Source organism: Calonectris borealis, chromosome Z (assembly GCF_964195595.1).
Source record: "Calonectris borealis chromosome Z, bCalBor7.hap1.2, whole genome shotgun sequence".
In the NCBI taxonomy this organism is placed as follows: Eukaryota; Metazoa; Chordata; class Aves; order Procellariiformes; family Procellariidae; genus Calonectris; species Calonectris borealis.
In genome coordinates this window covers 16,371,407-16,395,913 of record NC_134352.1, presented here as the reverse complement: position 1 = coordinate 16,395,913, position 24,507 = coordinate 16,371,407, and the positions used below count along the sequence as shown (strand labels likewise).

The window sequence follows — 24,507 nt, the reverse complement described above, 5'->3', positions numbered from 1 at the left end:
CTTTCTGTGCAACAATAAGATGTTTGATGTTGAGACGCAATGTGAGTTTGTGGTTGAGATGTTGTTGAGTGGATGTGACTTTGCTGCATTTAAAACTTAGATTGAGCTGTGTGACTCTGAATCCATCTTGGGAACAAACACAAAGATTGTCAAAAAAGAAAAAAAACCACCAAAAAACATTCCCCAGAAGAAACCCTGGCACAGAAACTTAGCTCAGTTCTGGTCAAGCTGAAACATACGATGGGAAAAAAGTTTGGAGGATTGACTGACACATGGAGAGATGCAACTTACTGATCTGGATTTGAAGGATAATAGATTTTGTACTGGAGAATTTACGCTTTTCTTTTCCCCGCCTCCTTCTGACAGTGCTCCGGAGGAAAGTATCATTGTCACCATCAGTGATGCAGAGGAAAGGACAGGGAGCTTTGCGAGGACGCGCATAGCTTTTGTAGCTGGAAGCTATATTTTGTGTTGATAGCGTTATCCCGGATTTCAGTCCAGAAACTCAATTATGTAGCAAATAACTTACCGCAGAAAGTGCTAAAGCCAGTAATCCAATACCAGGCTTTGCACAGCACTTTCAAATCTTATCTTTGTTACTGCCTCAGTCTGACTCGGTGATAAATGACAAAAGCAATAAAAAGGTGCTCATCAATCCATCATGGTCTGGAGTGGCTTTGGCTTGCTCTCTGCCGGTTTCCCTTTTAGATGATCTTTCATCTAATGTTGCTTTGACTTCATATGTTCAGGTGTTCCTCAGCCATCTTCTGGCCTCTGGTTCTTTCCATCTCGCAACAAAATTTTTCAGTCTTCCTCTGGTAAATGTCCTGTGGACCACAGTTCTTGCAGTGCTGTGCTAAGGGTCTAAAAAGCCTTTTATTCTTTGTTGTAGTTGTGTGGGAGATAAATGACTACTTATTTCTTTCTGATAAACAAAGGACATTGAACTCCAAGGCTTTCACCATAAAACATTTTCTAAGCACTGTACTGAGCCATTTAACAGCGTTTTCTTTAAAACTTGCGTAGAGTTTCAGTCAGAAGTAACGTCAGTAGTTACGGGTGCAGAAGCACTTGCCCGTTCCTGTTTTCTGTGATGTTTGCCTGCATTAGCTGTGTGTTTCCCCCTGGTTCAGGTTTGTTTTCTTTTTGCAAACCACTGCATTTTGGTAACACCTCCCCTTTCTCTAGAGGTGGTGTGCATTCCATCTTTATAGATGTAGAAGTTTGTATCAAAATAGGATATAGTGCATCTTACTCAGCCACGCACATCTCTGCGATTACTCTGTCCTCCTTCAGTTTTAGTCATCAGCAATTTTTTTTAGTAGTGGTGTTACTTCTACTTCAATAAAATACCTGATACCATCAGAAAGTATCCTGGGGTTTTCCATGTGGAAAAACCCGTTAAGCAATCACTTTGCATTGACAATTGCTTTATAACAAGGGACGTATTATGTACAATGGGCATTTATTGCTGATCTTGAGGTGGGGTCTTCTGCTTATAGTGCCATGGAGGATAACATGCAAGGTTTTCAGTTTTCATTCTCCTCTTGGCAGTTTGTAATGGATGTTTCTGTTGATTCCCCCCCCATTCTGGATTCTAACTCCAGGGATAAGAAATTTTGCTGCATTGTTTCCAGTGGGTTCCCTCTGGGCAGGGTCCCTGTTCCTTGTCTGTTTTTCCCTCTTTGATTAAGTCTCTTTATAACTCATCCATAATGTTGCTTTTCTGCTTGCTATCCCATAGAAACCTGGTTCTCTTCCTGATTTTGGAGCTCCTTTGTCATGTGGCAGCTTTGAATTATCTTTGAATCAGGCTGTCCCCGGATGACCTTTGCTTTTTGGTTATATCACTCATTTCTTCTAGAGTTGTTTTTGACACTGCATTTCCTCAGCTCAAACTGTCTTCCTTCTGGGCTACTTGTTGCTTATTAGGACCATCCTGAGCTGGCTCAGGAAAATCCCTTTGGTGAAACTGCTTTTGCAACACCTATTGAAAACAGGTGACATGCATGTATTTAATTTGACTCAGCTCCAGTGGGGAAAGAACAGGATGTACATATAGCATATAGACCTTTCTAAATGATAAAATAATATGTGCTGATCACCTCCTGTTGTTTTTTTGTCCATCCCTCCCCCCCTGCCTTTTTGTTTAATAGCACCTTTCAGTTTTGAGAGAAGGCTGCTAGGAAACACTCCCAAGCAGAGAGCAAAAACTAACATTTGTGTATCACAATGTGATAAGGAACTAAGTGGAAGCGTACTCTTTTTTTCTAAATGTGCCACCACAGTATTCTTCCTTTTAAACCGTATTGTTGCCTACTGTTGTCTCTCTTGTGGAAGTTTGTTATTCACTGAGTAAGTCAACTCCTAATTTCACTTCCTATTTTTATTTAATTTTTTTTTTCGCTTGGCTGTGGAAGAATGTGGGTGTGTGCATGTATGTGTATGTATATCCATACATATATATTCACACATATATATTCACATGTGAAGAAAACATGTATTTGTATTCTTATATATGTTTGTTGCTTTTTCTCTGTTTAAAATTGAATATAAGTAATTTACTTGGAAGTATGTTTAGGATTATGAATGTAATACGCTGATATTGTTCACCTGCTTGGCTGCTTCTTAAATACCACTTGTATGATATAAATGCTGTGCCACTTGCTATGTAAAAATAATGTCATTTAAGATCTAAAGCAACTAAAAGTGAGAATAAAAAATACTGTGTTTGACCACAATTTAATCCGTCCCTGGACATTTTATATACAGAAGATTGCTAGAGACATTCTGAATACTTTGCTAAACAAATGTTCTTGGAAGAAACCGAATGATTTGAACTTCAGTGTTAAAATAGGAGCAGTGTGTTGTTCTGCAGGGTAGTATTAGATTACAGTGGCTAGGAAATAGGACTTCCAATTTAAGTGCAAGAATATGTAGCAAAAAAATCTCTGTTCCTCATTGCATTTCTTTCTCCTCAGCAGAATGTGTCACATTTTAATGTCTTGGTTTGTTATGATGTAATTCAGGAAATGAGTCTGTCCTTTTTCTGCAGTACTTTCTCTACAGCACGTGGAGATAAGAACTGGTACACCTTGTTAACCAGCAAGCGTAGGAGTACTCTACCAACCGGTTCCTTAAGTGTTTCAAACAAAAATACTTCCTCAGTGCTGAAATCATTGCGTGGTTGGGAGCTTCAAAAGAAGGCAGAAGAATACAAGGAAATTGCTAAGATTCCTCTAAGCATGAAGAGAGCCTGAGAGAAGGATCTGAACATAAAGTGAAAAGGCTAGTCCTGTTTGAGACCGTGGATGCTCTCTTTCAGAATAAAAAGTGCCTTTTGTGAGATGAAAGATTTTCTTCAGAATCTAGTTAGGGTGCCAAAGTGAGTGTAAGTCATCATACATACAAATTTGCATGTGAAACTGATCAGGACTAGCAATCCTAATAAGGATTCTCTTATTCTGTTCCTCTTATCTTCTTTTTGCTCCAGAATAGCTCCTGTCTGGCAAGTGCCTTGAGATTTCTTGAAGCTATTGTATTTTTCATTCAAGCACATTTTCTTCAGGAGGAGCAAATAGATTATTTAAAAAATAAATCCTCCTCCCCTTCCTTTTCCCAAGTCTCGAAAGATAATGGAGATATATTATACTTATTTAGTACTTTTGCTTAGTGTAACTTTTTTCCTAAATACAGTTTCATGGGAAGCCTTAAGAACCTTTCAGCATGCGTTGGTAACTCGTGTATAAATTAATAGCTGATTATGTTATATAATAAATTAAGAGCAAGTGCTACAAGAACTTGCCCTGCCAGTCTGATTGATTAAAAAAAACCACACCAAACAACAACAAACCAAAATAAACAAAACCTTGAGATCATTTGGTCCCCCTTTAGGAACGATTTATAGTTTCTTGGGGGTAGATTTTGCATTTTACTGTTCTGCGAACAGAGCTATTGCACCTTGGAAATTCTGGTGTACTTGTAAGTGGTGTATATAACTTGACACTGCAGGCTTCTGTTCTCCAGATAGATGTAAACGTTCAGTTTCTATGAATTATATATGATCTTACTCATGTGAAAGAGACTGTTCCTTAAATTCGAGATAAGTATAGTCCTGAGTCTCATCAGTGACGCAAGCCTAAGTGGTGGAATTGAAACTTAAAAGGAGTCTTTTCAAAATGCTTGAAATTCATAACAATATTACGAATGGTGATTCAAAAAAAAAAAGTATCTCAGAGATTAGCACCTTGAGTTTGCTAGCCTTTCTGGAAACAGTGCCTTGTGAGTGTTTTATTTTCCTCTGATTCACCACTGTATGAATCATTTGCCTTTAGTTTCCTGACCATGTCAATACCCTCGTAGCAACCACGTTGAAGAAAATACTGAATGTACTTACCCAGCTGGCACAGGACCCTGTTTCTTTGCTTTTTGCCTTTCCTCCCCCCCCCCTTCTTTTGAGCTCTGCTTTTCACTCAAAGCCTACAGTTTTGTACACTTCTGTCTGTGATGCAGCTTGGAAATGAAGCCCTATAGGAATGAGAGGTTGCCATGGCAACTGGGCTGTTTTTGTTGGGTTTTTTTCCTTCACTTGTTTTGTTTTGTGGTGATAGAAAGTGTTGAGATGCCCTAGATAATGCTGAGATTACCACAGATTAAGTTAAAAGAGGAAGGACACTTATCTTGGGGCTACATATATTAATAATTTGGCCTACAATTTTAATTGTACTCAGCATTTCTTTTAAAATTATAACTGTGCTGTGGAGGTAGGTGGGTGCTATTGTAGCTAAGATTAGCAGCGGTTTTTATTCTAGTCTCTTTTTATGTTCTGTGTTCAGTTTTTAAGAGGGAAGGTGGAAGGAAGTGCACCTCCTAGGGATTGCAATCCCCCTGCTTACTGGTTACACCACTGAGCGGAGGAGGCTGGTTTTACGTAAAATGCTGCCTGTCTCTCCTTCCTTGGTCCATCCAAAGGCTTATGTGTGTTTCGGAGGGAATTCTTGGGTTTTTCCCCCCAGGAGCACTGAGCAAACTCATTGAGGCTCTGAGTGCTCAGGACGCATGGGTGGTGTATGTTGTGTGCCCCTGGTGATGTGCTCCATAGGTGCAGGACTACATTACGGCTGTTCCGAATGCTGTAGTGTTGAGAGTGTCTCCAAATCTTTGAGTATTGTGAGGGATTCCAGGCAACTGTGTCATCACAGTTTTCTGCCAAAACGCTGTCATGGCTTATGAAATCCTACCGTGCATTAAATTCTGCTATGATCAGCCCTGTTTTCTTTAAGTGTAACTCAAATAATTCTTTTTCAAAGCTGAAGATGCACTAATGTTATTTCCCTTTTGTAAGTAGGAGGCATTTTGGTGTGAATATGTCTAAAATTGCAGAATTGTTAACAGGACTGGTTTTTGTAGGAGACATCTGTGTTGTCCACCTGGGTTTTCAGAAACTAGTTATTGAAGTATGACATTGACATTGTGGTATGTGAAGTTACATACACTATACTGGGCAACCAGTGGTAGTGATGCAGGAGGCCACGTATGTGAGGGCTGGAAACCTGCAGAGTTTATGTAGGTTCCTTAAGCATGATAAAGTTTTAGTTATAAGTACGCTTGCTGTAAATGTCAAATTGTTTTAGTGGATTTTCCTTAAAATTGAGGGCTGGGTCAGACTGCCTTGTGGTTTTTGTTGTGTTATTCTGTTCTGAATACTGTAAGCTATAGCTCTTTGTTTTGACCAGTAGCTCTGAGTCAGCTGGAGAGTGCTGATAAACAATTGACAAAGTTTCTCTTTGTAAAGCATCACCCTGAAAGCAGTGAATTGGAGAAGCTGTTGCAGACAACAGCTGCAGGGAGTTAAGTACTATGTCTTTAGCGTTCATGACACTGGTGTGCATGTCCTACAGTAGGTGGTTCTGTGGTCCACCTGGGTCTTCCTTGTCACTCTCCCGGTTTTAACCATTACACATTTCTCTGCTCCTGCTGTCCCATTCCACTTACAGATGCTGCAGAGCTAGCACCTTTCTGCTCTAGCCACTGTTTTTTATGTATGGTTCAGTTGATCGCATGGGCAATCTGCAGCAGAAGACAAAAGAAGCTCCAGCTTAAGACAGAGCCAGGGGAAAAGACCGATGTTTAAGTGGTCTTCAAGAAGCTTGTCTGTAGTGGTATCTGGTACTTGATTTTCTTCTTACCCGTGTGGCATCTTGCTGAAATTTTGAGTTGGGTGTCATTGGAAGACTTCTCTTCGGCCTTGAAGGGTATTAGGAGCTATAGCCTTTCACTGCAGGTGCAATGAGAGTGATCAGAGTTTTTTCTGTCAGACTTCAAGCTGGCTTGACCCTTTCTAGCTGTGTAAAGGCTGCAGTCTGGAAGACCTGGCAAAAAGCCACAACTGTGTTACATGGCTGGCATCTGGTTTGTATGGGCAACCTTCATCCTCTAGCCTGTACAAAAGAGCTACTGGAGTGCATAATTGTTTGCCCTCAGATAGGCAAATTTCTGTGGTTCAAAGATGATTTCTTTTCAGTATCCCTGTCTTCAGCACCACCAAGTACCACTGCTAGCCCCCTAAGATTGAGAGCCTGTGATTCCTCCTCGCTGGAAGGAGAATCACAGCCATCCCAATGGGTTGTGGCTGTTGCATGGTGTGTGTGACTTCCCAGTAGTGTTACCATGCTAGAACCATGCAGTGGAAAGATAAATTCAGGGGACAGAGGACAAACACTGCGTCCCTCCCGGCTCCCTGTGCAACTCCATCTTGTGAGTGGGATGCCTCTTCCTTTCGAGGATCTTCTTTGGGGAACTGTCAGGAGATGAGTTGCTGAGCTCTCTCCTGATGTTGTAGTCCTCCTGGAGATTTCTGGTTTTCCATCAGTGAACCAGTGCCTTGTCTCAGGGCACTGTCCTGTCTTTGGACTAATCCTCAAGAAAAGAGGTGGTGTTGGTGCTTTGTGGATCTGAATGTGAGTTTGGCACTAGCCATCTTCCATCTGTCTGAAGAAGAAAAAGCTCTTAATGTCAGGGACCTGTTCTGTGCTAAAATCATGTGCCTTTGAAATTCTGTGGCCACCTTCGTTTCACAGGTGGGAAGTCTGATCTAGCTGTCTTTCAACAGGGAGAAAGTAAAGTCTACGCAGAACTCGCCTTTCTCGTAGAATTTCATAGAATTGTTTGGGTTGACCTTCAAAGGTCATCTAGTCCAACCCCCCTGCAGTGAGCAGGGACATCTTCAACTGGATCAGGTTGCTCAGAGCCCCGTCCAGCCTAACCTTGAATGTTTCCAGGGATGGGGCATCTACCACCTCTCTGGGCAACCTGTGCCAGTGTTTCAGCACCCTCATCATAAAAAATTGCTTCCTTATATCTAGTCTAAATCTACCCTCTTTTAGTTTAAAACCATTTCCCTTTGTCCTGTTGCAACAGGCCCTACTAAAAAGTCTGTCCTCATCTTTCTTATAATCTCCCTTTAAGTACTGAAAGGCCACAATAAGGTCTTCCCAGAACCTTCTCTTCTCCAGGCTGAACAACCCCCAACTCTCTCAGCCTGTCCTCGTAGGAGAGGTGTTCCATCCCCCTGATCATTTTTGTGGTCCTCCTCTGGACCCGCTCCAACCGGTCCATGTCTTTCTTGTGCAGAGGACTCCAGAGCTGGACTCAGAACTCCCAGGTGTGGTCTCAGTACCCAGAATACTCTCTGGATGTGACCATCCAGCCAGTTCGTTTCATTGAACCCTGTATTCAGCCAGGCCATACCATTATTGGCCATACTGTACAGCATGGAAGGAGAGTGGACTCCAGCATGTTAAGTGGAGAGAGTGGACTCTTTGTATAGGCGCAGCTGGTATGGTGTCTAGGTTTTCTGCTGGCTATGGTTATGACCTAGAAAAGTCTTTTGACCAAATGGAGATGGCTGCTTTTGCTACTGTGGTATAGCTTGCTTGTGCAGTTGTTTGCTCCTTGGAGTGCGAAGCCCTGGTGGAACTGAGCACACAGTGTAGGTGCCTTTGTCATCTCTCCAACTGTAGGTGCTCTAGCTTCACCTGCTTCACAGGATTTAGGAAACCTGCTCTGGGTGAAGTCAGGAGATGGGACGATGGGGAGGGTGCTTTTTTGACAGGTAAAGTTCTGTTAGTTCATTTGTTAGTACTGGGCTTACTGTACCGGGGAAGATGGAGAAGTAAGATAGTTTGTTGTTAAACTTCTGAATATTTACAGCCTTACTGATGAGAGAGTGAGAGGTCCTTAGGGTAGCCCAGGGGCTTTGTAAGGCTACCACCATTCAAGCAAACCTACTATAACCAAATTGTTGCTTTTATGATTGACGGTTCAAGTATATCTTTGAACTCATTTGACTGTTTCGTTATTCAGTAGCTTGTCTTGTTTTCACTTGACTTGTTGCTCTGTTATTTCCTAACAGCGTATCTGAAATACAACTTAATAGGAATTCAAATGTGCTGCCTTGAAATTACAGAGCTCAGATGTTACAAAAACATTTCTTTCGGGTATCTATACCTATAAATAGAGCTTGCTCTCATGTAGACAGTTCTGGAAGTATAAAGTACAACGCAATCCACATTGTGTGTGGGGAAACTGCATTTTTATCAGACACGATGTATGCTGGTGTCTCCATTTAAAGCAGAGGCAGGTATGGCTGGTTGGTTGTTAAGACCGGAGAGTCCTGGAGAGAGAAGGGACCTGGCAGGTACAAGTGGTCTATAAGGATGCTCAGTAAATATTTGGAAAACCTTAACAGGTTTCTCATTTCTTTTGGATATTCAGAGGGAGAGGATCCACAGTGTGGTCTCACTGAACTGTAAGACAAGCAAAGGCCCAAGGTTTCTCACCACAGTGAGATAGGAATGTGTTTTTAACGCCTGGCTTCTTAAAGCTTTCAGAGATTTTTCCATTCCTGTGTTGCTGTTGTTTGAAAAGTTCTGGGAAGACCAAAGCTTCTAGTGACAGCTTTCCTGGTGACATTTAGCAAACATTGCACAACAGACTTCTAAACTTCAACTAGGTTGTATTTTTGCCTGAGAGAGCACACCAATATTGCATACAGGTCTTTGCATGTTTCTGCAGAATTGGGAAATAAGCTGGCAAGGTCTATGTACTGCATCCAGCATTCCTTTCAGTGAATAGTCACAGTATTCAGGCTGGCCTGTGGTCATGATCCTAAACAAAAAAGCTAAATATGTCTGTGTTGGCAAGCTGCTACAATGGAAAAGGAGCTCAAAGCTGTGTAACAAATGTAAAAGTTAAGTCCCACAAACTTCCAGTGAAAAGAGAGCGTTGTTCTTAAGTTACTCATGGAAATAGCATTCCTCCATCAGTTTGAATGGTCCTGTCTGCATAACCAGTCTGATAAGTGTGTTTTATGTAATAATTTAAAAACATTGAGATTGGAGAAAAAGAATTTTTTTTTTTTTTAAAATCTATGACTACTTAGTCTGTGGGCATTTCCTCAAAGCTATTGTTTTCTAATTATCAATGGATCTCTTCAGTGAACGCAAAGGCAGTCCTGCTGAATGAAATAGCCTGCTTGCAGGACAGAGGACAACTTCAGAAGTGCGTGGAAAAGCCCCTAAAGGGCAGAGGCACTGTAAGATTAAGCCTGTATTTTGGCTTCTGTCATGTCAGGCACATGCTATGGAAGAGCAGGAAGAAAGGAGGAAATAACCTACTTAGTTTTTACAAAAATAAAACTTTGTTTTGATAGAGTTAGACTGACTTGGCCTGAATTGTCTTGGTGCTGATATGCCCTTTAAGTCCCACTGATTCATTGTTTGGAAAGTAGAGACCGTTATTGTTGTCTTGCATAACAGCTTTGAAGCTTTGATTTACTCCCTGGCTTTGCTAGATTTCTTGTTTGTTTTGCTCTATCCGTCTATAGGCAGTTGTCCTTCCTCCTTCTGTCTTTTAAGTACACTGCAGTAGCTACGCCTCCTGCACTGGGCATCCTTGCCATTGTGTGCATGGCTGTACTTTTATTAAACTAATTTGAGCAAGCTGATTCTTCCATGTTCAGCTCTACTGTACCTATTGTCCTTCCCCAAGTGCTCATAACCGGCCTCTTTATAAACCAATGCTGCTGTTTCATGACTGCAAGCCCTGGCAGAAGCAAAGTGGAAGCTAAGACATCTCTATGAATGCTGGCAAACAAAATGCAAAAATAGTTGCAAAGAGAAAGGAAAATAAACAGTTCTTCATGGCTGTAGTACGCAGGGCAAGAAATGCTGGGCATAAGTTGCAATAAGGGAGGTTTGGTTTGGACATCAAACACCATGCTCCTAACTGGAAGGACTTTGGAGGACATAGAGTTGGCTGTGTGGAGAGGCTGTGCGTTGTCTCTCCTGGGTGGGTTTTTGGAGCAGGTTTGGCTGACACTTGTCAGGAACACAGAAGGACAGGCTAACTGAGGTCTTGAGGTCGCTTGCTGCCCAGTTTTCTGTAAAAATTCATGTGTTACCCACGTGCTTTCATTACAGTTACCTCTGCAACATACTGAGATTCATGGCCAAAGTAGTAAATATTTTTGTAGAAATTATTTTGACAGTGTATACAGTGTCACAGAAGTAACACACTGGCTAAACTATAATGTGCGAATGTTTGATATCAGCTGAGCAGAGTTGTTAATACTCTTCTGTCTTTCTGCTTGGAATGAGTTTTGGTTTGCAGCTCTGAGAAGAAAAGGATGGAAATCCCAATGCTTCCCTCATCGTTTGGGCTCAGGAATGTCCTCATCTCTTCCTTCCTGGCAGGTGTCTTCTCAGGAGCAAATCATGCAAGACAGCTAAATTCCCACAGTCATTTGTTTTGATAAATGCCGAGACTTTTCTGATAATTGCTGAATTTGTAGCATTCTCAGACATTCTCAGGCATCTGGAGTAGGAGAACATTTTCTAATTCTGAGGAAGATTGGTGTTCCGAAGAATAGCTCTGACTTCGGAGAGAGGAAATGCGTCTAACTGCAGAATGGATTGCAATAATGGCTTGATGTAGCATGGACAAATTCAAATACGCTCTCCGGATTGTTGATGCCTTATAGAAGTTGGTGATGTATGGAACAAAGATTTGTAAAAATTGTGTCTGTTTAAGAGAAATATTTATGTTGCTAGAAGTACTGATGGATGTCTCTTCTCATCTCTAAACTTTACAGGAAGCCTGGGAATGTTTTTGAGGGTATCATTTACCCCTAATGCATTCTTTCATCTTGATGAAAACAAGGTATATGTTACATGGTCTGATTTATAATCTGGTGTATTGACTTGAAGTAAAAGAATCTTGGCTTCTGTAAATGGTTGTGCTTTAGCAAGTTGAAAGGAGTTGTGCTGGTTTACAGCATGTGAGAGTCTGACCTTGACTCTTCAGACTACGTAGTTAGGTGTACTGCACTCTTAATAGTAATGCTCTCTACTGGAGACAATGAAAATGAAAATTACTGAAAGTATTGAAAAGAAATTGAAAAATTCACCCTGCTGGAGTGAATTACCCCTCTGGAGTAAATGGCATGAGCCATTATTCTTTCTGTAGCACCTGTTGCATTTAAAACATAGTCATGTTTGCTATGAAGCACAAGCTTGAAACTGCACTGCATATCCTTTGTGCTGCCCTGAGCCCGCTGCTAAACACTGATTTCTCGCCAAGGTCGGTGGTCTGTTGCACCAGGCATGTGGTAGTGTAAAAAGTGCCTGTGCTGTCACCTTCCCAAGGAATCTACCTAACCCCCGCAGTTCCCTGGAGAAACAGAAACAGAGTCATATTCCTGGTGCTCATTTCCCTGGAGTTTGCAGCCAGGAGACAGGTGGTTCTTGGGTGGGCTCTGACCAAAGTTATCACAAGGTACATGTCTGTGATCTTACCTTTTGCCACCTGTGAGGAGCTGGACCTTTTGTGTACCCCTTCTCTTCAAACAATTGCCCCTCTCTTGGGGCAATCAAACTTTGGGGCAGTTGTGGCCTGTTGCAGTCTTCCCATGGCTAAGTCTGGAAATGTGGTGAGAAGTGCTAAGGGGCGTGGTCCTGGTGTTTCAGAGACCTGCCTGTCTTCAATTAGCAAAAAATGTTGCTCCTTGCAGCTGCTGGGATTTCTTCAGATGGAAAATGAAAAAACTGATTACAGATGAGTTTTATTTGATGTATAAAATCCAGTAATGAGTTGAAGGTTGTCGGGTAAAAAAGGAAGAGAGAGAATCTCGGGGTATGGGGGTTTATGATAAAGAGTGGAAGTTGCCATAAAGCTGGAGATGGGGACAACATAATTGTACCACCTGCATCTGGTCCAGGAAGCTATTTATAAATGTGTTTGATTTTTAAAATGAATACTTCAAATTTTTAAGCCTAAAATACGTGTGAGTTCAGAGACACATTTCAGTTCAGGGTAGGAGTAAAGTTGCACTTTAAATACCTGATGAGGACTTTGTCCATGTTTCTCCATCTACTGTGTTTCATCCTTTTTTAAAGGTAACCTTTGAAAGATAACCTTTTAAAGATGACATGTGTTTGGACAGGGATCATCTATAACACTTGCACGCAACTGTTGTTGGAAAAAAAAGCTGCCCAATATTTAATCTGCTAAAAGCTTCTTTATTTTGTCCTGTACAATTTCCATGCACTCAGGAAAATGTAGACAACATCCCCCTGGCTACCCAAAGGATGGTCCAGTGCCATAGTCAGTTGCTAGCCATAACCACTGCCTTTTCTTTGTCTTGTTTTTCTGAGCATCTTAGCAGAAGACAGATATAACCAAGGGTACTGCACATGGAGGGTTCCCTCTAGAACTGAAGTTGGCATTCACGACATGTGAAAAGCTAAATAAAACCACACTGACTGCAGGCCTGGGTTTGGGTGGCAGACAAAAGCAATAGAGGGAAGCAAAGTCTCGAACGATGTTGCAGGTGGATTCATGTCAACGATGTCTTAGTAGGGTGTATGCTACTCAACTGGCCACCACCCCCTCTACAAAGGCCTGTAGTGGGCTGAGAGTTCACGCTGGACATCAGCTGCTAAGGACTGCAGAAGAATCTTTTAAGTGAATTAATTTTAATCTTACCATTTTATTGCCTGGGGTTGATGAATGTAAAGTGATGTGTATGAAGGGGGAAAAATACTCTCACAAGTTGATGAGCCTTGAGTCAGCTTTTACAGATCAGGCAAGAAATAAAGTTAGAGTTGTAATGATGCATCGAGGGAAATATGTGCCCAGTGTGTAATTGTCAAAAAAAAGGCTAATTGAATGGTAGACATTATTAGGAAAGGAATGCGGAAGAGTGGCACAAAAGCCAGCTCTGTGCCACGATATAAACTCATAGTGTGCACGTACTGTCTATGCAGTGGCTGAGCTGCTGGCAAGTCCATAGGAGTTTCATGCAGCATTACATCTTCAGGAAGGCCTTCCCTTCCCTTCCCTTCCCTTCCCTTCCCTTCCCTTCCCTTCCCTTCCCTTCCCTTCCCTTCCCTTCCCTTCCCTTCCCTTCCCTTCCCTTCCCTTCCCTTCCCTTCCCTTCCCTTCCCTTCCCTTCCCTTCCCTTCCCTTCCCTTCCCTTCCCTTCCCTTCCCTTCCCTTCCCTTCCCTTCCCTTCCCTTCCCTTCCCTTCCCTTCCCTTCCCTTCCCTTCCCTTCCCTTCCCTTCCCTTCCCTTCCCTTCCCTTCCCTTCCCTTCCCTTCCCTTCCCTTCCCTTCCCTTCCCTTCCCTTCCCTTCCCTTCCCTTCCCTTCCCTTCCCTTCCCTTCCCTTCCCTTCCCTTCCCTTCCCTTCCCTTCCCTTCCCTTCCCTTCCCTTCCCTTCCCTTCCCCTCCCCTTGTAATTCTGTCATGTAATCTATGTAAATTTATAGGGCTTTTTGTAGAGGCCTGTAGAGAGTTTTCATTTATGTAATACTCCTACATATATCAGGCCATCAGGTCCAGTAAACTCTCCAAGACAGGGACTTCTTCCAAGTCTCACATTTAACAAGATGCCCCAGAGAATTACTGCTTTTCATTTAGTTGTATTTATATTCACATTAATGAGCTGAGTATGTTCTTTAATGTATTGCACTTAAGTTTTTCCAGAAATGAAAAATTTATTGTGCACTGATAGCTGGGAAAACAATTCTCACTTACTAGGCCATTTCTGGCTGAACTGATGGTTTGTTTTAAAAACAAGAATAAACCCTTTAGTCAACTTGGTCATTCAGTAATCTATAACCTTTGTTAAAAGATTGGAAGAAACTTTGTCAGGCACTTGCTGGGAGTTACAATTTGTGCAGGTGAGCAAAATGCAAGTGAGTGAATTACGGCACTCACAGATAATGCCAAACAAAATGAAATTATTATTTGTCAAGCCATCTAGACAGTATTGAGGAGTTGTGGTGTTGTCACTTCATGTCAGGGTGTGAAATTTTCCAGTGCTGGCTCTGTGACAGGCAGTTGGCCAAAACACTGTGTTGTTTCTTGGGAGTGACTGAAGTTTGCTGTGGGTCTGCCGTGTGCCAGTGCATGCAAGGTGTGCGTGGAGAGAGCACTCAGCTGCAGGAACTTGCCTTTGTCTTCAGGTGTAGGAGCTTTCTCTTGTAGAGAGTCCTCAATGTGACCTGTGGCAACGAGAAGGGTGATGGCTCCTGCGTTAGTACCAGACCATGTCCTGCAAAACCCATGGGTTGTGGCACCCTGCAGTGAAGACAACAGGAGGGAATTGTTGGAAGAAGGAGAGAGTGTTACTGCTGCTTGTGGTACTGCTGCAAGTTAATTAAGGTGTAAGAACCAGAGGTAGAGGGGCAGGAGGCGACTGGCAGGACGACAAATCCAGGCAACAGAGGGTTGGAGGACGAATTGAAGTTTACTTTGCAGGTGCTTTTCTTAAGCTCAAAACGAGTTCCCACGCAAGTGAGAGAAGTGCTCTTGGATTAAGAAGGCACATGTGAATAGGTCCACAGTAAGTCTTGTGTTAAACTGATCACACTTCCAGGAGAGGATCAAATCCATTTTGGTCTTTGTGCTGACATTCCTTTATCTTCCTTGGAGAGCAATTTGGTAGCTCTACTTTTAAAAATGTTTAGCAAATGTAAAATTAGGTTTACAATACAATTATTAAGTTAAAATAAAAAAATAAATAAAGACTAACATGTTAAAATATAAATTTACAAATAAATTTGTTTGAAAAACAGCAAAACTGAATTATGGTGAGTATCTCCTCAAAGCGTAAACAAAAGTAATTTTCAACATCTTCTAGGATTTTGCTCAGGACTGGGTGGTCTTTTCAAAAATGGGAGAAGATTATGTGTTAAATTTGGTATTTCATAAGCAATTCTCACCCAGCAATCATTTGCATGGGACACTGATACATTGCTAGAGTCTGTACAGGACATAATCCACCTTTTTCTTCTTCCCACTTTTGGGATCTGCTTTGAAGTCTATCTTGAGAACAGAGAGAAAAAGGGTTATATGGAAAAAATGTGGCATGTTGGTGGGTGTAAATAGCCCTTGCTTTGCTAGCAAGTGTTACACAGCTCATGAGTTACAGTGATGCCCAGCTTTTACCTCCTGCCTTCCTAGGGAGGGCTGGAGAGAGATGTTTTCTGTTTCCTTGCTAGTGTATGTTGGAGAGCTACTGGCTGTATGTTCACTGGGTGTTGCTGTACATACACATTGCCTTTTTCTTTATTAAATCATCAAGTCAAACAAAATGTGATAGGGAAAGCGGCCCTGGGAAGTGAAGGCTTGTGGGCAGAGACTGCTGTAAAGCCACATCTTGTGCTCGATGTGGACAGGGAGCAGTCCTGTGGTGCATGATGGCCACTTGGCTTCTTGCTGTGCTTTGGGAATATCTAATTTTTCATATGAATGATTTATTATTGAGCAGAGGAGGGGAGCAAGGGAAAGTTGTGAAATGTGGTTGCTGCTGTACCCTTCACCGAATAGTTAGGTGCTCAGAGAGACCACATGAAGTCACCCAAACCTGCAAGTAAACAATTTTGTGGATTCTGTCAGTGTCTTTTGAAATCATGTCGGTTCATGTTCCCTCAATGCAGCTTAAACCTGGATATAGGTGCCTTGTATTCAAAGTCCAGTTTGAAGGTTGCAGGCACTGTTTTCTTCAAATACACTTCATGTGTTTGTCTCTCCCTTCATCGATGCTTTTAGGTACTTTTGGCAGTGCTTAAAATGCTCAACTAAAGGATGCACTGAGTGCTCCAGCCTTTCAAGCCTGACTGAAACTATCAGTTTTGGATATATCTGAAAGCTGCAATTGAAATTGCTTTGTTTTGACTTAGACAATCCATAGATGTGTCTGCTGGTAGCTCGTCACTGAGTTTGTATGTATGAAGAAATCCTCTTCCTATAAATAGACAGCCTATCCTCTTCCTTTTCCTTTAAATGCTTTTTCCTCGAAATTTTGTATTTCATCTCCTGAAACTGCACACAGCATCTTCTGGCTCGTTTTTCCTTCTTCCTGTGGAAGATCACCCCTTACAAAACACCAAACCTCTCCTGGCTGTCAGAACTTCAGACTTAATTGTGTTGCCTCTCCAGGACTACTGATAGAAATTTAGGGTTCCCCCTGCTTCACTCTTTCCCTTAAAATTTTAGGAAATTCATTATTTTGCATGTTGTCTTTTTCTGTATGCATTCAGTCAAACAATTAAAACCTTTATGCACCTTTCCCTTTTACTCCTTGTCTGAAACCTTCGTTCACCCTTTGATTTTCCTGCTTGTCTGAAGTTGCCAGTTTGAATTCTTCTTTAGTATATCTTTCTGTGCCATGAAACGTTTCCTCAGCTGAACCATGAGCTGCTGTCTATATGCAGGACCATGTTTTGCTTCTGTCACCACAAAGAGAAAATTGAGTGGTATTGTATAGTGACTTGAATTGTCTGAATAACTGGAGAAGATCTCTCAAGGTCCATGCCCATGGAAGGAGCCTTAGTTCTAACGGCTGATTCGGAGTCACCTTCTCTGAATTCCCTGAGGTGTTTGTGTAGGGCTTGGTTAACTTGTGTATTGAGTTACTGTGTGTGCACTTAAAATAAAGCTAGTAGCCACTTGGAGATACTGGTCTTGCAGGCTTCAGTTGCCTGCCGCTTCTTGCAGATCATAAAATTTCTGGGAGCAATCTGCAGTGCCTTGCTCTGTTCTTTCCTTTCTAATCTGCCTGCTTCTGAACCAGAAAAACGAGGGAAAACAGTACCATTTCACGGAATTTCTCCTTGAGTAACTCTCACCCCTTTATGAAGTTCTTGACAGCTGCCTGTTTATATTTGAAGCTTCATATTGTCGCCTTTTGCGGGTTGGAGCCATGGGAACTTCTGTCACCATGCGTCTGCCTGTAGAGGTCGGTCCCCCACACCTAGCCAGGTTCAGCTGAGCTTCGGGCACCACCTGTGAGACAGTGAAGAGGCTGCCTAAACAAATGGCTGGGGCAAACGTCTTCTGGCAGTGGCAGGGCGTACGTGGTGAATTTCAGACTAGCTGGTAGTTGGGCAGGTAGCTTTTCTCCTGCAGCCTCTGCAGACCTGCTCTCACAGCAAGCAGCTGACCCTCCTAAAAGCGTCAGTAGAAATGTTGCGGAGACCTGAGGAGAGAGTAGGTTACATCCATCTATATCTACATTGTGATAACATACATAGGTGTGGTAAGAATTCAACAATTCTCTGTGTGGGGTCATGCCTTTTTTCTGGAGCAGGAGATGCATCTTTTCTCTGCCTGGACAATCACTTTGTTCTCTTTGGTCTCCTCTCTGCTGATGGGCTATGTGCTCCTTCCTCCATAGTGGAGGCTCCAAATGTGTTGGGCATCTGCATTTTCAGCTCTGAGAATCTGCTTTTATCATCTCTTGGTTGACTGTTTCCACCCCTTATCTGCCCCATTTAGTCAGGAATGCTATCAACCTTAAAGACGCACATAACACTTCATAGCATCCAGCAGAAGGTTTGGATCTGCTCCATTCCCACTTTCTTTCATCAGTGCAGTAATCACTCTGTGTTCAACCATGGATGATGATAACATGTTTGTACACAGCAGTGACTTGCAGTGCCTCTTCTTTTTCTGACTTGCAGGCTAATGAAAAACAAACGTCTGCCGACTGCTCACATTAAGATGAGCGGCAATGTGAAAGGGGTCATCCTTCTTTTTGAGCCACCAACAGGAAAGGTTACTTTGCGTGGACTGGCAGTAAGCTGCATAGAGAAGTGGACCTGGATTTTAATGCTTGAGTTGGCATGGGAGAAGCAGTGTTGTGAAATCTGAAGTCCATGAGCTGGAGAAGGGGGAGGAGAGAAAAATTGTCTGCTTTTGATGGCCCTATCACATAGAATCAGTAACAGCAATGGGCTGCAGATGGGAAGCTTGAAGCGCATGGGGCTTTTTTCAGTTGCTGGTGACACTTAGGAAGTGGTGCAGCGTGTTTCTGAAAAGCAGGGACATGCGAAAACCTCCTGTGTACAGTTGCCACTGGCAAGTGGTCTTCTGCCCAGGCACCGGGAGAGGTCTGTGCTTCCACGTGAGAGGTCAGGGCCTGAGCTGGCTTCATGCTTGAACTGGTAGATAGTAATTCTGAAAGAAGGAGGACTGTAAAGCCATAGCTGCATGGCTTATTAGTTCCTAATTAATGTGAGGTGGTGGGAATGAAATAAAGAATCCCTTGTTTTCTTTGCACAGCTTAACATCATGTAAATCCATGGTAAGAAGATGTGGAAAATGTCACCCACATGAGAAATGTTTTTTTTCAAACTTGTCTTGCTTGAAAGCGTGCTTTGTGGAGCTCAGGTGGAATTCTAAACCTGTTGCTTTCACAGTAGAAGAAATAATTAGTTGCTCTTGACTTTCAGAGCTGCATGCAACTGGTGACCTTTAATTTTGTCTGCTTCATTCGTTATGCTCAGTGTGTTTTCTCCCATTTATTCCTGTCGCATAGACTAGCTTGTAGAATAATTCACTTTCAAACATGTTCATCTGCTTTGGCTACATTAGGGAGCTATTTTGGACTTTAGACTGTTTAAACTCTCTTTTTAAATTTAAGAGCTCATTTTGGTTGTTACAGAGTGTGGGAGGGCATGACTTGCTGTAGGCCTGTAATGCACTGGGATAAACTCTCCTTCCTTTGCCATTGCCAACATCTTAGTAACAAAACGAGCTGGAGTTCATGCACTGCAAGAAGTGTGACAGTCATGCACGTTCTCAAACCTAGGGGAGAGCAAATGTGATTAAAAAGATGTGTTCCTAATTGTATCTGACTCCATATGATTTTTTGTTTATTTGTTTTTCACAAAGTCCCTTGTTTGTGAAGACTTGTTCACAGTTCTTATTTTATTTCCACAGTTTGCAACTTCATGTCTCATGAAAAGTGCCTCAAGAATGTCAAGATACCATGCTCATGTATTGCTCCCAGCCTTGTAAGGGTGAGTAAGCACCTTGTCTCTTGGGATTGCCAAGTCTCTTTCTTGGGATAATAGCACAGATTTATCACGCATGAATATGGTGTAGTACAGTGGTGGCTTGTTAATATCATAATGCTTAAATCAATTGTGTTAGTCATCACTGAGGCTTTTATAGCTGCTCAAAGGCAAAGCTACATTTCCTTTGAAAAGTCCCTGCTATGGGCAGCTGTGGATAGTCTGTCTTTGAAGAGCAGTTATTTGCATTCTTTAAATATTACTAGATGTTCTTACTTGTGTGTCATTACCTGGAAGCCTTGCCAATAATGGAGTGGGGTGACTGATTGATATCAGTGCTCTCAGAAAACCATACTGTGTGTCATACTAAAGAAGAACTCTGTACACCACCAAATTTTTTACAGCAATTACATCTTACTGGGAAAATGCTGAAGCTTCTCTGCCTAGCAAAGGGTCTGTGTTTGGCTTCTATTGATTGCTGCATCTTAAGAATTTGCTTGTTTATTTCGTCCAGAGAGTAAAGTTATTGCATTAAAAACATAGGATTCAAAAAATCAGAGGGCAGTACTTCAATTGATGGTAATAATTCAAATTTATTTATTTTCATAATTAATAAAGTAATTGCTTTCACATGCCCTGTGACTTTTTCTCCCACAAGACTTCATGCTTAAGAGATTGCTTTTAAAGGGTGTGAAAGATGAATCAACTTTAAAGAAGATAATAGGATGCAACTAAGGTATTAGTAAGCTAAATTGAGGAGAAAACAGTGTATTATCCACTAGGGAAAGGATGACAGAAAAGGAAAAAAAGGGAAGAAGGAGATGAGAAACTTACTAAAGAAGTAGTAAAATACTACAAATACCTTAAGGAGCCATATGCCAAAGTCAAATGAGACATGACTGTAAAATCAGAATCATGTGCATCACAGACCTCGCTGACTAAAAACACATATATGGGAACACATAGTGTAGACCCGGGAACCTGTGAAGGGGAGCTGATTCCCTTCTTTGTATCTTAAAAAGCTTTACAAGTTCCTTTATATTGTGGAAATCTATGTAGGGCGTAAGACGGGAAAGTTTAAAACAATACGTAAATCGAGTTACAGGAATTGGATAGAGAGAAGTTAACCACTCGTTTTTCTTAAATTTGCTTTGTCTAGGTGATAATGCTGTTAGGCTTTGCTACACGGTTCCTCTTCCCCACATACTTTTCATCTTGAGATATCACTTAAGTGGCAAAAAGGTGTCTAATACATAGAAAGTTGCCAGTGAAATAGTGAAGAAATATTGCTCTAAGTCTTAGAACCCACAGTAAAGGGACATTTAGATAGTGAGAAATGCTATTACTAAGAATTAGCATCTACTGCTGTTTCAGTATGCTGGTGATCAGTCATTGTAGGGAAAAGCAATGATGAGTCAGATGATACAGGTATCTCTGCAAGGGCCTTTCGGGGGGTGGTACAAATCCAACTGGGAAACATTCATTTAATTCAGAGTGTCAGAGTTGTAAACATTTGTGACTGCTTCTTTTGTGAATTTGCTCTAAATTTAATTCATTGTTCAAAATAGTATTTGTTCTTTTGCTTTTGCATGGTGAAAATCCTGCATTTAAACTTATTAATGTTTCCACTTGCATCAGTCACAGATGTCAGTGTAGTTGTTTTCTTCTTTTGCCAGTCCCCATTCTCTGCCTGCCCCAACGTGTGAATTTTATCTAATTGTTTATTGTTTACACACAAATCCTACTGCACAGCATTTTTTTTATCTGAGTGTGTGTCAGCCGTCAAAGCTGTTTGCAGTTCAGTATTGCTGTATTTAGCTGCAAAGAGTCTTCTGTGTTATCTGTGGTGACCTATAACAATTATGTTTTGAAAATACTGGATTGTGCTGTTCTTTCTGGACAGTCTTGTCCTTCTTGATGTGGTCATCCAAGTTGCATTAATCCTGATCTGCTGTGCAAGTGAAGTCTGCCATATGGGAGATGTCGTCTTGCGTGCAGGCTCTGTCGAAGTAAATATTGAACTTGGCATTTGCTTAAAAAACATAACAGAGCAAAAACCAAATGATAATCGTTTATAGAATGTGTGGAAAGTTTATTTTCTTAATCTCCCTGCTCTCCTTTCAGATTATTTATTACTTATTTATGAAAAGGTCTGACATAGGAGGGAACACAGGTGGGATTTTTTTTCTGATAGTTCCTTCCAGTATGTCAGTATTCAGTGTATTACAGAAGTGATATACATTAGTTTTTTTTAATCCCCTGGATTTCATCTAGAAAAGATGGCAATTGCTGAAGCTCATCAGAGTGTGTGTCATTTGATACTAAGACAAACTGTCAGAGAATAATTTTTCAGCAGATGTTTCATGGAAACTTTTATTCCTGAGAGTAGGGTTTCCTTCCCAGGGTCAAGTAAAGGCCCACAGAGTCACAAGCATGCTATGACTGCATCCAACCTCAGATCATTATTGATCAGTTCACTCTTAAGGCTGCCCTAAGAATTTTTTTGTGCTATTGTTAATCATTATCACCTGCATTTAGTATTCCAGACTGGACCCAGGTCATGATGTTTCAAAACAAGACTTCATGGCTCAGTCTTCTGAACAAGTTTGTGTTTTTATGGTTTGCAGGGCATATGATTTGTTTCACTGCTAAGGTCTCGGCAACTTTTCCAAATTCAACCCTCTCTCCCCTACATTCCCACAAGTATTTGCCTACTCGGAGGCATGTGTAAAAAACCAAAACAAAACCCAGAAAAACAAAAACAAAGCCAAAAAACCCCTCACCATCCCCAAAACACCCAATAAAAACCAAAATAACAGCGAAAACAAAACGTCTTTGGGTGTGAAATGTGAAGTTTTATTTTCCCTTGGGTTGGAATTGAAGCTGTATTACAAGTTTTTCACCCCTTAGATTTGCCATAGAAGTGTGTGTTTGTTTTTTCTATATAACTGTTCTTTGAAAACTAAATGGAAGTTGGGCACTTGGTATGCTTGTTTTTTCTCGTCGTTGTGTTGGTGGATTGCTGTTTCTAAACATTTCCACTTCAAGAAGTGTTGATAGGCTACTCATGAAACTTTCTTGTGTGCTTTTGTTCTTAAACCCAGGTTGTCTAGAATGGAAAAATGCTGGTTTAGGTCATCAGCTTCTCCTGAAGCTTTCTATACTAAAAATAAAACTTGGCTTTGTAGTTCAGAACGTGGGTAGCTGCTGCATTCACAGGTTGTGATAGTGAATGGGAAGGTTGCAGAGGTCTCTTGCCTGCTGACCTGAGTCTCTCCCTCTGGCTGCCGGATTCAGCTGCATGCAGATGGTTATTTGGGTCATTTCCTCATAAACTGAAAGTAGAAGAGAGGAAAAAAGGACACTCAGGTTAGGGTAAGTCCCCCTAACCCCCTTCTGATAATCTATTCTGTATTGGACAATTCATACTTTGTATACACAACAGCAGCATCTCATTTTTCTGCAGCTGAAGGACTTCTGTACTGGGACACAACCTCTTTTTTGTTTACTTTCTCTCCCTACCTCTGTTCCCTGCCCAAGAAGCAATGGGAAGCTCCAACAAAGTGCAAGACAAAGACCATCAAAGTTTGGTTACTGGTTCACTTGCCTTGGAATAATAAATCCCCCAGTCTCATTCAACTGTCAGAATGTCTGATGGATTTTTGTGTGATTGCCTCAGAGAATTAGCTTTTAAGGAATGTTGTTGCAAATGGCTCATAGAGATTTTAACAAGTAGGAAAGAGCTCGGCAAGCTGGGAAGGAGAATTTGATGTGGTTGGATTGGGTGGGAGTTCTGGAGAGTATAGGGGAAAAAAATCAGAATCCGATTTAGGAAAATCATTCCTTGGTGGTAGTTGCAGGTGTTGGAGGTTTCATATAAACATGGCTTAAAAAGTGCTGCAGGAGATGCTTGCTGAATTTTTACTGCTTCTCTCAGCAGACTGTCATAGAAGACAGGCTGAAATGCAATGTTTGCGCATAAGCTGATTGGTATATTATTGTTACATCTCATCTTCAAATTACTGTATATTTGGCATGCATCAATCAAGGTACTTTTTATCCTGCCCTCTTGTTGTATCTTTTTGGTTGGTGGTGGTGGTGGTAGAGTTAGATCTGTAACATGAACTTGACTTCACAAAATATATGCTTAATATTTTTCCTCTTTTATATATTATAAAAACAAGTTTGGGAAAGTTCGTTCTTCTCTCTCTTCTTCCTCTTTTATTTGTTCGTGATAAAGAGGCTTTTGCTGGTGTGAGGATTTTTTCATAGGGTGTCCTACCAACCGTTGCACCCCAAGCTGATCTTTTCAGCAGGGCCTGTGCGATAGGACAAGGGGTAATGGTTTTAAACTAAAAGAGGGTAGATTCAGACTAGATCAAAGGAAGAAATTTTTCACAGTGAGGGTGGTGAAACACTGGCACAGGTTGCCCAGAGAGGTTGCGGATGCCCCATCCCTGGAAACATTCAAGGTCAGGTTGGATGGGGCTCTGAGCAACCTGATCCAGTTGAAGATGTCCCTGCTCGTTGCTGGGGAGTTGCACTAGACGACCTTTAAAGGTCCCTTCCAACCCAAACTACTCTATGATTTTATCTGGGCATTTGCTGGATAGCCCTGACCTCCTTCCCTGAGAAGGTCCGTCTCTAGTTCTTCAACGCTTCATCCATACCTGTGTTGTTTCAGCAAGGCAGTTGCTTGGAGCGTAGCAGCCACATGGCATAATTTAGAAGCCAAATGAGGTGTAAAACTGCTTGCTGGTAATCTTGGCACTACACCACAGTTTCCTCTTTTTCCTCCCCAAAGTGATAGTCCCTTTAACCCTGAGGTTAAAGGGAAGGGCTGGCACCCCCTAGTTTGTAAACTCAAGAGAGCTTATTATGCTCTATTCAAACTTGATGCAAGCTGCCTGGTAGCCTGCGAACTCCAGATGAGCCCTGTAGGTGTATCAATGACTCTTCAGGTTCAGAGGTGGTATGGGATGTCACTGTGTTTGTTTCTTTTAATTCTTTATCTTGATAAAAGGAGGTGGACATTGATTTCCTCTGTAGCAATAAAAGCAAGGAGTGTCTGTCTTTTCATATCGTTTTCTCTTTCCAGTACAAAAAATGCTAGTCCAAGCAACCCTTAATTGCAGTAGAAAACTC

The 24,507-nt window shown here is 41.7% G+C and overlaps 1 protein-coding gene across 8 annotated transcripts in view; it reads left to right on the top strand.

The window, feature by feature from the left end:
- Positions 1-24,507, top strand: part of DGKQ (diacylglycerol kinase theta) — a 99,043-nt gene that overhangs the window by 5,425 nt on the left and 69,111 nt on the right. For all 8 annotated transcript variants that reach the window (XR_012670896.1, XR_012670897.1, XR_012670895.1 and 5 more), the window contains exon 2: positions 19,289-19,368. Coding sequence is in view for 5 of the 8 variants with exons in the window: in XM_075136872.1 (XP_074992973.1) it covers positions 19,289-19,368 (80 nt within the window). In the remaining 3 variants the exon portion in view is untranslated. The remainder of the gene's footprint in view (positions 1-19,288; positions 19,369-24,507) is intronic.